The 12500-nt window shown below is 48.3% G+C and overlaps 1 protein-coding gene across 3 annotated transcripts in view; it reads left to right on the top strand.

Moving 5' to 3' along the window:
• Positions 1-12500, top strand: part of plxna3 (plexin A3) — a 103917-nt gene that overhangs the window by 52229 nt on the left and 39188 nt on the right. For all 3 annotated transcript variants that reach the window (XM_035521821.1, XM_035521822.1, XM_035521823.1), the window contains exons 6-9: positions 2639-2762; positions 3203-3359; positions 4334-4433; positions 9115-9229. In XM_035521821.1, the coding sequence (XP_035377714.1) occupies positions 2639-2762; positions 3203-3359; positions 4334-4433; positions 9115-9229 (496 nt within the window). The remainder of the gene's footprint in view (positions 1-2638; positions 2763-3202; positions 3360-4333; positions 4434-9114; positions 9230-12500) is intronic.

Below are 12500 nucleotides of genomic sequence, written 5' to 3'. Positions count from 1 at the left end.
CTGGAGCCAGCCGTGTAAGGGTTGGGGTTGGGCTCTGGTCTGTATACGAATGCTGGCCAGCGGTGCATCTGTACTTTTTCTTCTTTTTTTTTTAATCACCCAGCCGTGAGGAGCGGGCCCCGGGAGAATAGTACAAAGCTATTAAACCCCCTCTTATTCATTCCTTCATTAGCAATTTTAAACGGATCTTTACTTAAGGGGTGCACAGTATTGTCAGTAAAGTATCCGAATTGACTGATAAAATGGCAGTAACTGTTTGGTATCGTGCTGTGGCGATATTTCAGGCTAATGCAATGATGAATTTATTACCTTGTCTTGTGGATGGATGGATGGATGCGAGCTTTGCCCAGAGCTCCAGTTGGGTTAATAGTAAATCTGATACTAGGAAAAGCTGGAAGCCAACTCTGGACTGGAACACAACTCACAAGTCACTGCACGGACGTCGTGGACGGGAATGGGATGTCGGAGACTTCCTCGGCTGTAGGTCACACTGCTGCCGTTAATGTCGTCTCCGCTGTCTTTCTGCATTAGCTGCTGGAGACGACCACCCCCACCCTGGAGAACAGCAACTTATCATAAATCACATTAGTGCTAGTTCACCAGGAAGAGGAGTGGAGTGTAATTGGACAAATCTCATTTCACGATAAAGGGGGGGGTATGGGGTCCTAGAGAGTGGGTGAACATACAGAGGCATCCTGACTGCTGGCTTCCTTAATTAAACACACTCCCATTCCTTCTTTAGACATATGGACGTAATTAGAAGCAAAAAATCATTAATGCGGTGAACGATGTGAGTGCAAAAGAGCAGTCACGGTGTCGACACTTTTATGTTCCACGGGACACACACACACACACACACAAAGAAAAAAACAACAGCCTGGCTTCTCCAGAGCCAAAGTGATGAAAGATAAAGAGATGGGTTTAATACTCAGCTGAACTCGTGACACGGGTGTTTTGCCTTCCTCGTGAATCTAAATGCGGTCCGTGGGTGTCCTGCAGTCTGGATCTCCGACGTTCTGTTTTGGTTTCCTGCTCATTTTCACTGGCGTCTCTCAGGATACTGGCTTAAAGAGCAGAGCTGTTCAGTTCCCTCCCACCGTCAAAGAGAGCTTCACGTAACGGACGTCTCTGCTCGATGCACGGGTTCCTTTCCGCGCTCTCTCTGCAAAGTCATGGACTTGTATCATTTCTCTGTCGGTATTGGCCAGTAGCTTCCCCAAGTCACGCTGTCTCTTTGATATCATCACTAATATTTTGGGCCAGTATAATGGTACATTAATTAGCTTGCGGTTTTTGGTTGAGTGGACACACTTGTAGCTTTGCCCAGAATGCTGTTGGTGGCACTCGAAAATGGCAGAGAGGGCATTAGGTTTTCTTAGAAAAACTGATGAACCAGTTTGATTTGACCATCCGTATTTACGCTGTCCATATTTGTTCTTAAACGTATCAAGTCTAAAATATCGGTATTGCTCGTGGCAGCTGTATCTTCTGTTGCTGCCGGCCCAGAAATGTTCCTCTACTGATTGGTGAGTGAGTCTGATACTTGAGCAACAGCTGAATTTCAATCAGCCCAAACTGCAGACCAGAAACAGATTAAAAATACAGGCTGTGTCCTGCAGGTGGAAACCATGGAGACACATGCAGCAAGGCTGTGCCTGCACTGGCTACCTCTCCAGGGCATCCTACATTTTGTGCTGTTACATTAAAAACATGAGTTTGAATTGAGTTTCAAAGTCATCAGAATGCTTTCATGGTGATTTCAAGTTGAGAACCAGTTGACAAATTGCTTGGTAATCCGATTTTCCAACATATCAACCGCACACAGAGGGGCGAACTGAGTCTGGATGCAACAGGGTCCCCCATGGTTGGAGTTTGCATATGTTGTGAATACAGATAGTCAGATTGGCCCGAGGTCTGTGGCATCTCTCAGCACATGCAGAGAGAACAAGAGATTTGGGTTCATTTGCAAGTATTAGCCATCCGTAACCCCCTTTCCAACAAACACACACACACACACACACACACACACACACACACACACACACACACACACACACACACACACACACACTCTCTCTCTCCTCAGTTCATCTGCCTAGCACAAATGTGCAACTTTTAACTCCACTTAACACGTCTGCAAACGTGCCAGTGTTATGAATGTTTTAATATCCGGCTGCCGCTCTTCGCATCTGTTCCCAGACCACTCGCTCAGGCAGACGGCGAAAAGAAAAACAAAACGCGGCGCAAAAAAAAGGGGGGGGGGGGGGGGCACCTCACCAAAGCTCGACTGTGCCGCCGCCCCCGGCCCAGGCAGGAGACGTCGGGCTGTATCGATCCGAGTGTGCCGTGCGCGGCGTGTTTGTTTAATCGGTTACTGACGCTGAGTGAGTGTAACCAAAGAGCTAGAGCGAGGAAGCGTGAGGGCGAAGCTCGGCGAGACAAGTTTCACACGGGCCCCAGCAATTTCCAGCACGGCGGAACAGGAATGAAAAACACAAGATCTATATAAACAAAGGCCTTAGACGTACTGTACGCGCGGAGTGCTAAATTACCAGGTCCATGCGATTGTGGAAACAGGTGCTCTAGTTGCAGGCTGCGCGTTGCCAAAGCTAATCTCCGCTTTGAATCTCCTACTTAGGTGTTCCAGGAAGGAAGCTTGTCAGAAATGGGAGGAGCCTCAGCACTTCAGCACGGAGCTCAAGCAGTGCATTGACATCACCGTCACCCCTGGCAACGTGTCGGTGACCGCTGCCTCTACTCAGGTGATTAGGCTTCACGCAATAAAGGACCCGGGCAGCTTGGCCCTCGCGTTACCCTCGAAGAAAAAAAACACACACGCTCGTTTTATTAATGGAAAATGAAACCCTCGCTAAATGAGTCAGTCTATGGGCTCGAACCTTTTTGCCCTGTGAATAATAGTGACTGTCACTGTGTACATTCTTAGATCCAGTGCATGTCTGCAAAGATATTACTCTAATCTTGTGTAATGCCTGTTCAAATGAAACTATTAACTGAGACTGTGTAGGCACACTGTTGCATAAGCTGAATGGAGATGTTTTGATTCGCCAGTGTTTACTTATGGAATCAAATGGAGCTTTTCACTATTAGTTTCTGTGTTTGTGTATGTGTTTGTTTGCGTGTTTGTCTGCGTGCGTGCGTACGTCTTCCCGCACTCACGGCCGGCGCGTTTTCTGCGCTCCAGTTGAGTGTGAAGGTGGCGAACGTGCCAGCCCTCTCTGCGGGCGTGACGTGTGTGTTCGAGGAGCTGAGTGAGAGTCTTGGTGAGGTACTGCCCAAAGGGCAGATTCTGTGCATGTCCCCTTCCCTGCGTGACCTGCCCACCCTCACACACAGCTACGGTAAGACACACGCACGCACACACAAACACACACACAGAGCCAAGACTGCTAACACCAGCATTCTCAGAACTAATCAATACAAATCACATAACAGTAACAGTATTACTTTTACCTAGAAAAGATTACTCAAATATTAATTACTGAAATGCATTGCTACGAATTATAAAGTATGAAATAAAATAGCCCTAGTGCAGGCTAGGCTAAACGAGGCCTTGTGACTGATGGCGCAGCGGAAAGAGCCGTGTCCCTGGCTAAAGGCCCGTGTTTTATGGGGATATTTCCTGAGCGTCCGTGTTTGCAGTTTTCGATGAGACAAGTAGCGCAGCAGTCTCGAGTATGTCCGGTGTTCCTCCATGTGTCCCCTGTCTCTAAGAACATGCTCGGTTGAACTGTTAACACTAGATTCTACTGTTTACATGTCAAAAAGATATATATAATTTTTTCAGAGAACTTTCAGAGCTCTCTTAGATAAAATGATGAAGTCCAGAGCTGAACATCACAATGATCTCTAACCTTCAACTCATGTCTTTCTTTCTTATTTTATTTTTACTCTGACAGTACTCCAAGAACACAAATGTACTAGTAGTAACCTTTAGAGTTGTACCCAAGCCTGATATTTCCATTACTGACAATGATGGCATGTCCAAATGGAAATATTATGCCAATTACGGTGAAGTGCAGCACACAAGTATAATTGGACGGCCCAAAATTTAGTCATTAATGGAAGCAAAGGGCCGTCGAGTTTGGAAACGTAAGTGCCTTTCGCTAGCAGATGGACGAAGTGGATAAATTGCTTTGTGATTAAACCTATTAAAGATACAAACTTAAGTGAGCATGTGTTCAGGTAGGAGGATAAGTGCTTGGTGTGAAGTCCTGTCCGATCGTTTCCCGCGCTGATCTATCACGCTCACCTCCTCCGGCTTTGGTTTTTCCTTGACTCCACCCCCCTGAACCCTCACCCCTCCTCCACACAGGTGACAAACGAGTGGTCAAGCTGGCGCTGAAGTCCAAAGAGACGGGGCTGAAGTTCATCACCACCGATTTCGTCTTCTACAACTGCAGCGTCCTGCAATCGTGAGTGCAGCTATTCTTCGGTTGCCGGGGATGAGCAGCAGACAGGCAGCGACACACCGCAGGACAGGCTGGCCGCACACCAGGGTTACTTTCTCAACACATGCGCAGACAGCAGTGGGATCTGACTGACACACAAGTGCTTATCTCTCCAGACAGCTCCGCTCTGTCACACCTCAGCTTTTCAGGAGCGAGCGGAAATGAACTTCGGGGGGGCGGGGGGGGGGGGTTCCTGTTACTGGTCTAATTGCTGTTTGCTGAAACCTCAGAGTGGGTTTTTGTTTTGTTCTCAAAGTTTCTAAAACACCTAAAGCTCCCAAAGTGGAGAATTCTTTTCACTTCATATAGAAAGTGCAGCTGATACTAGCAGCTGAATATTAATATGGGTGGTACTTAGCTCGGATCCATAACAGTGTGAAAGGAATTGATCCGAATTGTAGGATGGCGATCTTGAACGACAGGCATTCCACTTACACTGCTTGCCATTTAGCGCCTAACGTTGCTCAGTAACATGTCCTTAAGAAAATGGATTTTAAGGAATTGGATTTGTAGTTTACTTCTTATGATGATAGATGCTTTTTATACTAAGAATTCACAATGCAGTTCTACAGGTAAATCGGATGCTACTCAAGTGGTTATTTTTTATGTATGATGTTATTTGAGTGTGGCCTTACCTGAGTATGGTTTTATTCGAGTATGGTGTAATCTAAGTATGGTTTTATTTGAGTACAGTGTTAACCGGAGTATGGTTTTGTTTGAGTATAGTGTTAACTGGAATATGGTTTTATTTGAGTATGCTGTTAACCTGAGTATGGTTTTATCTAAGTATGGTTTTGTTTGAGTATAGTTTTATTTGAGTATGGTTAAAGGTGACTTTAGCCACCTCTGATTGGTTGGCATCGTGTCTTTACTTTGTAATGTTCTATTCTATTGGTTACACATTTGACTCATTCCTTTGTAGAAATGTTTCGTGACTGTCACTCTTTATAGTGTCATTGTCTGTATCCAGCATCTTTTTTCATGTAGCAATGTCAGCTTTCTAGCTAAGCAACCAGACTGTCCATCATAACGAGATCACGTGCAGCTGCTAAAACACACGGCAGCACATCCTCACATTCTCTCCAAATTCAAGCAGGCCATTTTACTGCTGACAGCAGCGATGTCCGCTCCGTTGACAGACAACGAGACGTATGATTTGTACACGAGTCAACTGAAACCGGCCCTGCAGTGACGCGTTTGAAAAGTATGTCCTCGCAGGAGATTAAAAGTCTGTGCTCAGTAGGGGAGAGGTTATCATAAGCTCCTGTTCTGGCAAATGGCACCCTGATAGTAATCACAACCCTGCTCGAGAAAGCCACTAACACACCGCGGAGTCACTCGCTGCAGACTGTCATTAAATGAGGCTGTTTGGCTCAGAGTTGTGAGGGGAGGCTGGGTAATTGGTGTGTGCTCCAGTCTCACGCTGCTAGGCCTGATATCAGCGCTTGGCCCGATGCAGGTTGGCCCGAGAGCTGCTCTGTGATTGGTCAGCCGAAGAGCTGGGGGCGGAGCATGAGCAGCCCCATGCAGAGAGAGCAGTGCCAGAGGCAGAAGATCACAGCCATGGTTTCTCGATCGCTGTGCCGCTTGGGCAGAGCGCAGCATTGCAGTGATGTTCGTGCGGTGTACTTGTGGAGCACGCCAGACTCGCAGGAAGACGAGGGAGTTTCCTTACCCACTCCCATAACTGCACACTTTTCATTTTGGTTTCACTGTGGTTACTTAATAATCAACAGTGGTTGAATATGTTGGATATGTGTTTCAAGACTATAATTAAATAATGAGCCTGGAGTGAATGAGATTTAAGGTTTGTAAATGTCTTATGCTAAAGCTCAGAGTGAGATCTTGCTGGATGGAGGTGTGGTTGTGGAGCTCCTGATGCCTAGGTTTGTGGGATGGCTCTAGGCCTGAGTGGGGTTTGAACAATAGGCTGTGTGGACACTGGGGGGTTTGGTGCAGCGGGAGGATGAACAGCTGCCGATCCCCAAGGCTGGAAACTCCCCGCTCATTTCAGGCGTCTGTCGGCATGCTGTTTCCCCATTCAGCAGCGCCCAATACATCACTTAACACAGCAAGCGAGCGTAATGACGCAGTTTGAGCAGGGCTTTTGTTTTTCCAAACCAATTTCAACTGCTCCAATCTGAACAGAGGGGGAAACGCGAATTAGTTATGAAAAATGGAAAAATGAAAGGAAGAAGAAAGGAAAAATACTGAAAAAAAAAATTGCTTCTGGCTCAATGTATGCAGGTTGTATTTTAGAGTCTGAAATCGCCTTGTCTTCTGACAGAATACACACACACGTGCAAATCTTACTGATGCATGCGCGCACACACCCACACCATGGAGCCACACAGCAATCAGTCACTTCTCCTGCGTGCATGTGTGTGTGTGTGTGTGTGTGTGTCTGTGTGTGTGTGTGCATGTGGAAGCAGGATCATGCAGATCTATAGAGCCGGGCTCGCCTGTTGCCATAGCAACCATGGTGCAGAGCAAGGCCTTCCTACCTTTGCCAGTCCGTAGCCTGAGCCAGATTTGCCATTCCCACAAAAAAAAACCCACCCCAGACTCTAGCCCCAGACTCTAGCCCCAGACTCTGCCCCAGACTCTAGCCCCAGACTCTAGCCCCAGACTCTAGCCCCAGACTCTAGCCCCAGACTCTAGCCCCAGACTCTAGCCCCTCTGGCCCCCACCCAGACCGCTGCCTCCATTTTTATTTCCCACAATTCTTCAACCACCTAGCTGTTAGCACTTCTGTGCCTTAATGGCCACCTACGAGAGGGCGAGAGAGATGGGCTAAGGGAGACTGATTGATGGGATTACTGCGCAAAGTATCCTTGCTATTTAAAGCGTTTCCAACTGCAACCCATGGTGCATGCGAGGAGAACGGTGTTATGAAATCTCTTACATAAACTTAAAAAAAATCAAATCAGAAAAAAAAGTCTCCCTTTCCTCCGCCTAAGCATCTGTTTGCGAGGATCAGGCGCTCCTGCTCATCGTCATCCTCGGCCCTGGCTCAGAGTGTGCATTCATTAAGCACCGTGTCCTTTGGTGCCCTGACACTCAGCCTAGATTTGGAAGCTCCGCGCTGCTGCTCTGGCCTGGCTCCTTGCGCCCCGCCACCGGTCGCGCGACATGGACGGTTTCTGAGCTCCTAATGTACTGCTGCTTCACAGCTGGTTGCGGTGATTCCTCGTCTGGTTTTTTTTACCAGCAGGGGACGAGGGGGTGATGCTCTGTGTTCGATAAGAGCGGTAATGTTGAACCACCCCGGCTCCAGGCCAGGCCTCATATGCGTTAAGCTTTACAGAGTGAAAAATGCTGAGCTAGAACCCGATTTTTTAAAATGTAATATCTTAATGAGTAAGCGCAGGCACTGATGGAGGTTGATGTTAGCTCATAGCACTGTCTCTCTGCTGATGCAGCACTCTTGAGATATTTAGGACGTGCTGGTCCAAGGCTTACCAGGGTTTTCGTCACCCTGTCCAGTTTGTAGGCCCACACAGACACAAAAGCACACAGCTCGTCCCATGTTCAAAATCCAGCAGCATCATTTCACGTGAGGGCATTTTTCTGTTTTGTGAGCTTGGGCTCGCCCAATCCGCTCACTTTCCTCCCTACCACTCATATTTAATATGGAGCGATTTGATGAGGGTTCACCCCCCCGGCCCCCAGACCGGAGCAGGCACCCTGCCCCATTCCCAGGCTGCACCTCACACCCGAGCGATCCTACCGACAGAGACGCTGTGTTTCCTGCTTGTGTGCCACCGAGCACGTCTCGACATTTCTAAAAGCAAAAGGCGCTATTTGTTTACGCTCAGTAGAGAGAAGGGATGAGAGGGAGAAGGAGAGCGAGGGGAGGATGGGAGAGGAGAGAGATGATTCCGAGCACTGCCGCTCCAGGTGGGATGTGCTCCAACTGCCGAGTGCCCTCCGAGGGGCGGTTTCACATCTCTGGAGGGAAGGATATGATTAGTATGGGACTAAGTGTACACCCCCCGTATGAGCGCCGAGAGCACACTCCCTGTGCGGAGTTCAAGTGCCGCCTGGCTGCTAGCACTCCCCGCCATCCTCACGGTCTCCGAACATTTACTGCCCTGTGCAGGCTCCGTGCTCACAGAGGAGGTTCCTCCCCGCTCCTGTGTGCTGATTCAGTAGGAGCTGGGTGGAGGCTGTGCGCAGGAGCCGGCATGATTTTAATCCGTCCGGGCTGGTTAAGGCTTTACGCTGTGGAATCCAGGTGTGCTGGTGCGGTGCTGCTGCTCCAGCCATCCGGAGAGGGAGCTCCTCTAAACCCGGCTGGCAGTGGCAACTGCCATCTTGGCTGCAGTCAGCCGTCCTGTGCAACCAGATTCCTGTAATGTGGGCATAAACTTCCTGAGTTTTATGGGCCCTTGAGGTGACTTGAATCAGAGAACCACACCCCCCCCACCCCACCTACTCTCCCCCGCAGATTTCAGTTCAATCAGTCTTAGTGTTGTCAGAGCAAGAAAACCGAGGACAATAATTGAAATGGAAGTTTCATCCAATCATTGAATAGATGCAGATAGGTTCACTGTCTCTCACTCTCTCTCTCACTCTCTCCCGCACCTTTCTCACTTTCTTACTCTTTCCATCTCTCTCTGTGTCTCTCTTCCTCCCTCTGCAGGTGTTCGTCATGTGTAAGCAGCCCCTTCCCCTGTAACTGGTGTAAATATCGCCACATCTGCACCAACAACGTGGCCGAGTGCTCCTTCCAGGAGGGTCGGGTGAGCAGCGCAGAGGTAAGAGGTCACAGCTCCACAGAATCGCTCTGGACTGACTCATGAGCCTGGTTTTACTGAGTCTTAATCTGAATGATTCACTAAAATGACTCAATCTCTCAGTACATCTCATAGAACAAAGCCTTTATTCTCCTAAATTGTTGTTGTACAGTGACCTTGAGTATGAGAAAGGCACTATAAATTAAACTTATAATAATATCAACAACAATATTAATAATAATACATTATTTTTAGTATTATTTTGTTGTTGTTGTTGTTGTTAAGTGTAAATATGTTTAGACTGGCTCCTGCACGTCGTCATGGTGATGTGTCCAATTACAGTGGGTTTGAATAAGAATTCTGTTCATTTGCAATGACTTGAGATGCAACAGAAACAGTGGTGATGATTGATTTATTTGTCATATTCTCAGTGAAATGTCTGATTGCACATCTGATTTATAGTTAGCATGTCTCCTGTGTTCTCAGAGAATTTGGTCTCTGTGGTCAAACGCACAGTGGAAATGGGTTTCTAAAAGTGCTCAGCACCGAAGACTGCTGCTGCAACATCATATCATAGTTACCAGTATTGCGATACTGATTAATGAATGATATATATCGCCCAGACCTACAGCGCACGGCTTAAGGTCTGTTAGCAGTGCATCTGAAGGTGGGGTGCTACCCCACAGCCTGGGTCTGTCACAAATTGCAATGGTGCTTCAGTAATGTCTATGCCCACCAGTACACGTGTGACTCTAGCGTTCCCAAGCCCCCGGCCCTCAGAGGTCCCAACTCCACTAGTGGCCTTTCAACTTCTCTCTTCTTCTTGCTGCTTCTTTCTCTCTCTCTCTCTCTCTCTCTCTCTCTCCCATTTCATTTCATTGCAAAGAGAATTTGCTCGTTTCGTGGTATCACTTGACCCGCAATTTAATCTTTTTTGCATTGCGATATTCAATGCTTACAGCATTCACAGACACTGGAGCTTGTTCCCTTTGGACACAGACGTGCACTTTAACTGCTAAGGGGAGTTATTGTTCCGGATGTTTCTTGGAACCAGAGAGAAGGAAGACCCAGTTTTCCACGCGGGATCTTTGCCTGGCGATGCTGCTCCGACGCTGCTCAACGCCGCCTCTAAAAACAGCCCGATTTAGTCCTCGTTAGATCATTTATTCATAAAGCCCCGTTATGAAAAACGCCTCATCTGATTTCTGATGGCAGATTGGCGCATGGTGTAAGGTGCTGTTTGGGTTCGTCTGTTTCAGAAGGGCTGGGTGGGTTCGTCTGTTTCAGAAGGGCTGGGTGGGTTCGTCTGTTTCAGAAGGTTCACGTGAAGTTGAATGGAAGCAGCTGCAAGCGTCGTCCCTCCTGCTTGGCAGATTCTTGTTTCATCTCCCTGAGTCCCAGTTTTGGACACACACTCAAGCATTTGATGTTTGCGTGCATGTTGTGTTTCATGCCAGCATCCTGTTGCGGTGTGCAAGCCCGTGCTCATGGCCCAGCTCTGGCACAGCTTTGCAACACATTTACATCTTTTGGTTTGCCCTTCCACTGTTTCTACTTCTCTCTCTCTCTCACACACACACACACTCACACTCACACTCACACACACACACACACACACACACACACACACACACACACACACACACACACACACACTCACACACACACACACACTCACACACACACTCACACACACACACACTCACACACTCACACACACACACACTCACACACACACTCACACACACACACACTCACACACACACACACACACTCACACACACACACTCACACACACACACACACACACACACACACACACACACACACACACTCACACACACACACACACACACTCTCTCACGCTTTCTCTCCGTTGCTCCCTGTGAACGTGTGTGTGTATCTATGGTGTTACACACTCCACTGAACTGAACATTAGGCTGAAGGGTCAAGGTGAGGAAGATGAGGGCATGTCTGCTCTCCCTTCCCTGCGCCGTGGTCGTTTTGTGGTGTGTGTGTGGGGGGGGTAGTGTGTGTGTGTGGGGGGTAGTGTGAGGAGGGAGTGTGTGAGGGGGTACTGTGTGTGAGGGTGGGGGTAATGTGTGTGGGGGGGTAGTGTGTGTGAGGTGGGAGTGTGTGAGGTGGGAGTGTGTGAGGAGGGAGTGTGTGAGGGGGTAGTGTGTGTGGGGGGGGTAGTGTGTGTGTGGGGGGTAGTGTGAGGTGGGAGTGTGTGAGGGGGTAGTGTTTGGGGGGGGTAGTGTGTGTGTGTGGGGGGTAGTGTGTGTGGGGGGGGTAGTGTGCGTGTATGTGTGTGTGTGGGGGGGGGGGGGGGGGCTTCATCAGGGTCCTGCTTGTCCTCTTTTGCATCAGCGCTACAGGCAGACATTCCCATCATCACTGTTCCCTATCAACAAAGAGCCCAGATAACATCAGCCACTACCGTTCCTGCAGAAGGCGGGAAACCCCAGGACAGAGTTTCTGCTCTTAGGTGTCATCATTGTCATAACAACAGCTGACCTGTTTGGTCAGTGGTGCAGTGACTGTAGCAGGCCATTTTAAACCCAGATTGTCTGCTTCCTGTTTCTCTTTCATAGCAGCCCGTATGGTTCCTGTCCCCTCGGTTACATCTGCAGCAGCCGTAGGACGTGGCGCCAGGGCATTTCCACATCTATAATTCCGATGCTATTTCAATTAGAGAAATTATTAACTATGCATATGCTAACTGTGCAAGCGCCGTGGAGAGCGACGAGGTTAATTGGATCTGTAATGCGACCACGGAGATAATAACGCATAATGATAGCCAGATGAAAGATGAAGAATAATTTGACATGTGATTGAAGGCTAATGTAAGCACAGTGGCAGAGCAACTCATACCATTAACAGCCTGCTTACTGCATAGGGAGATCCAGCACCCACACACACACACACACACACACACACACACACACACACACACACACACACACACACACAGAGTTAAAAGAAAAGAGCCTTTTCTTTTGTCGTATGGAGGATGGGGTCCTCATGCCTCTTGCCTTTTTGCCACATTTTAATTTTACACTTAACTGAACATCAAAGAGATTCCTTATCAGAGTCAGCCAGCAGTACAGAGATATGCCTGTCTCTGGCCCCACCCTCTCTCTCTCTCTCTCTCTCTCTCTCTCTCTCTCTGACCCAACCCTCCCTCTCTCTCTCTCTCTCTCTCTCTCTCTCTCTCTCTCTCTCTCTCTCTCTCTCTCTCTCTCTCTCTGACCCAACCCTCCCTCTCTCTCTCTCTCTCTCTCTCTCTCTC

Source organism: Electrophorus electricus, chromosome 23 (assembly GCF_013358815.1).
Source record: "Electrophorus electricus isolate fEleEle1 chromosome 23, fEleEle1.pri, whole genome shotgun sequence".
In the NCBI taxonomy this organism is placed as follows: domain Eukaryota; kingdom Metazoa; phylum Chordata; class Actinopteri; order Gymnotiformes; family Gymnotidae; genus Electrophorus; species Electrophorus electricus.
Note: the sequence above shows the minus strand (reverse complement) of the source record. Positions and strands in the feature narration are given on the sequence as shown.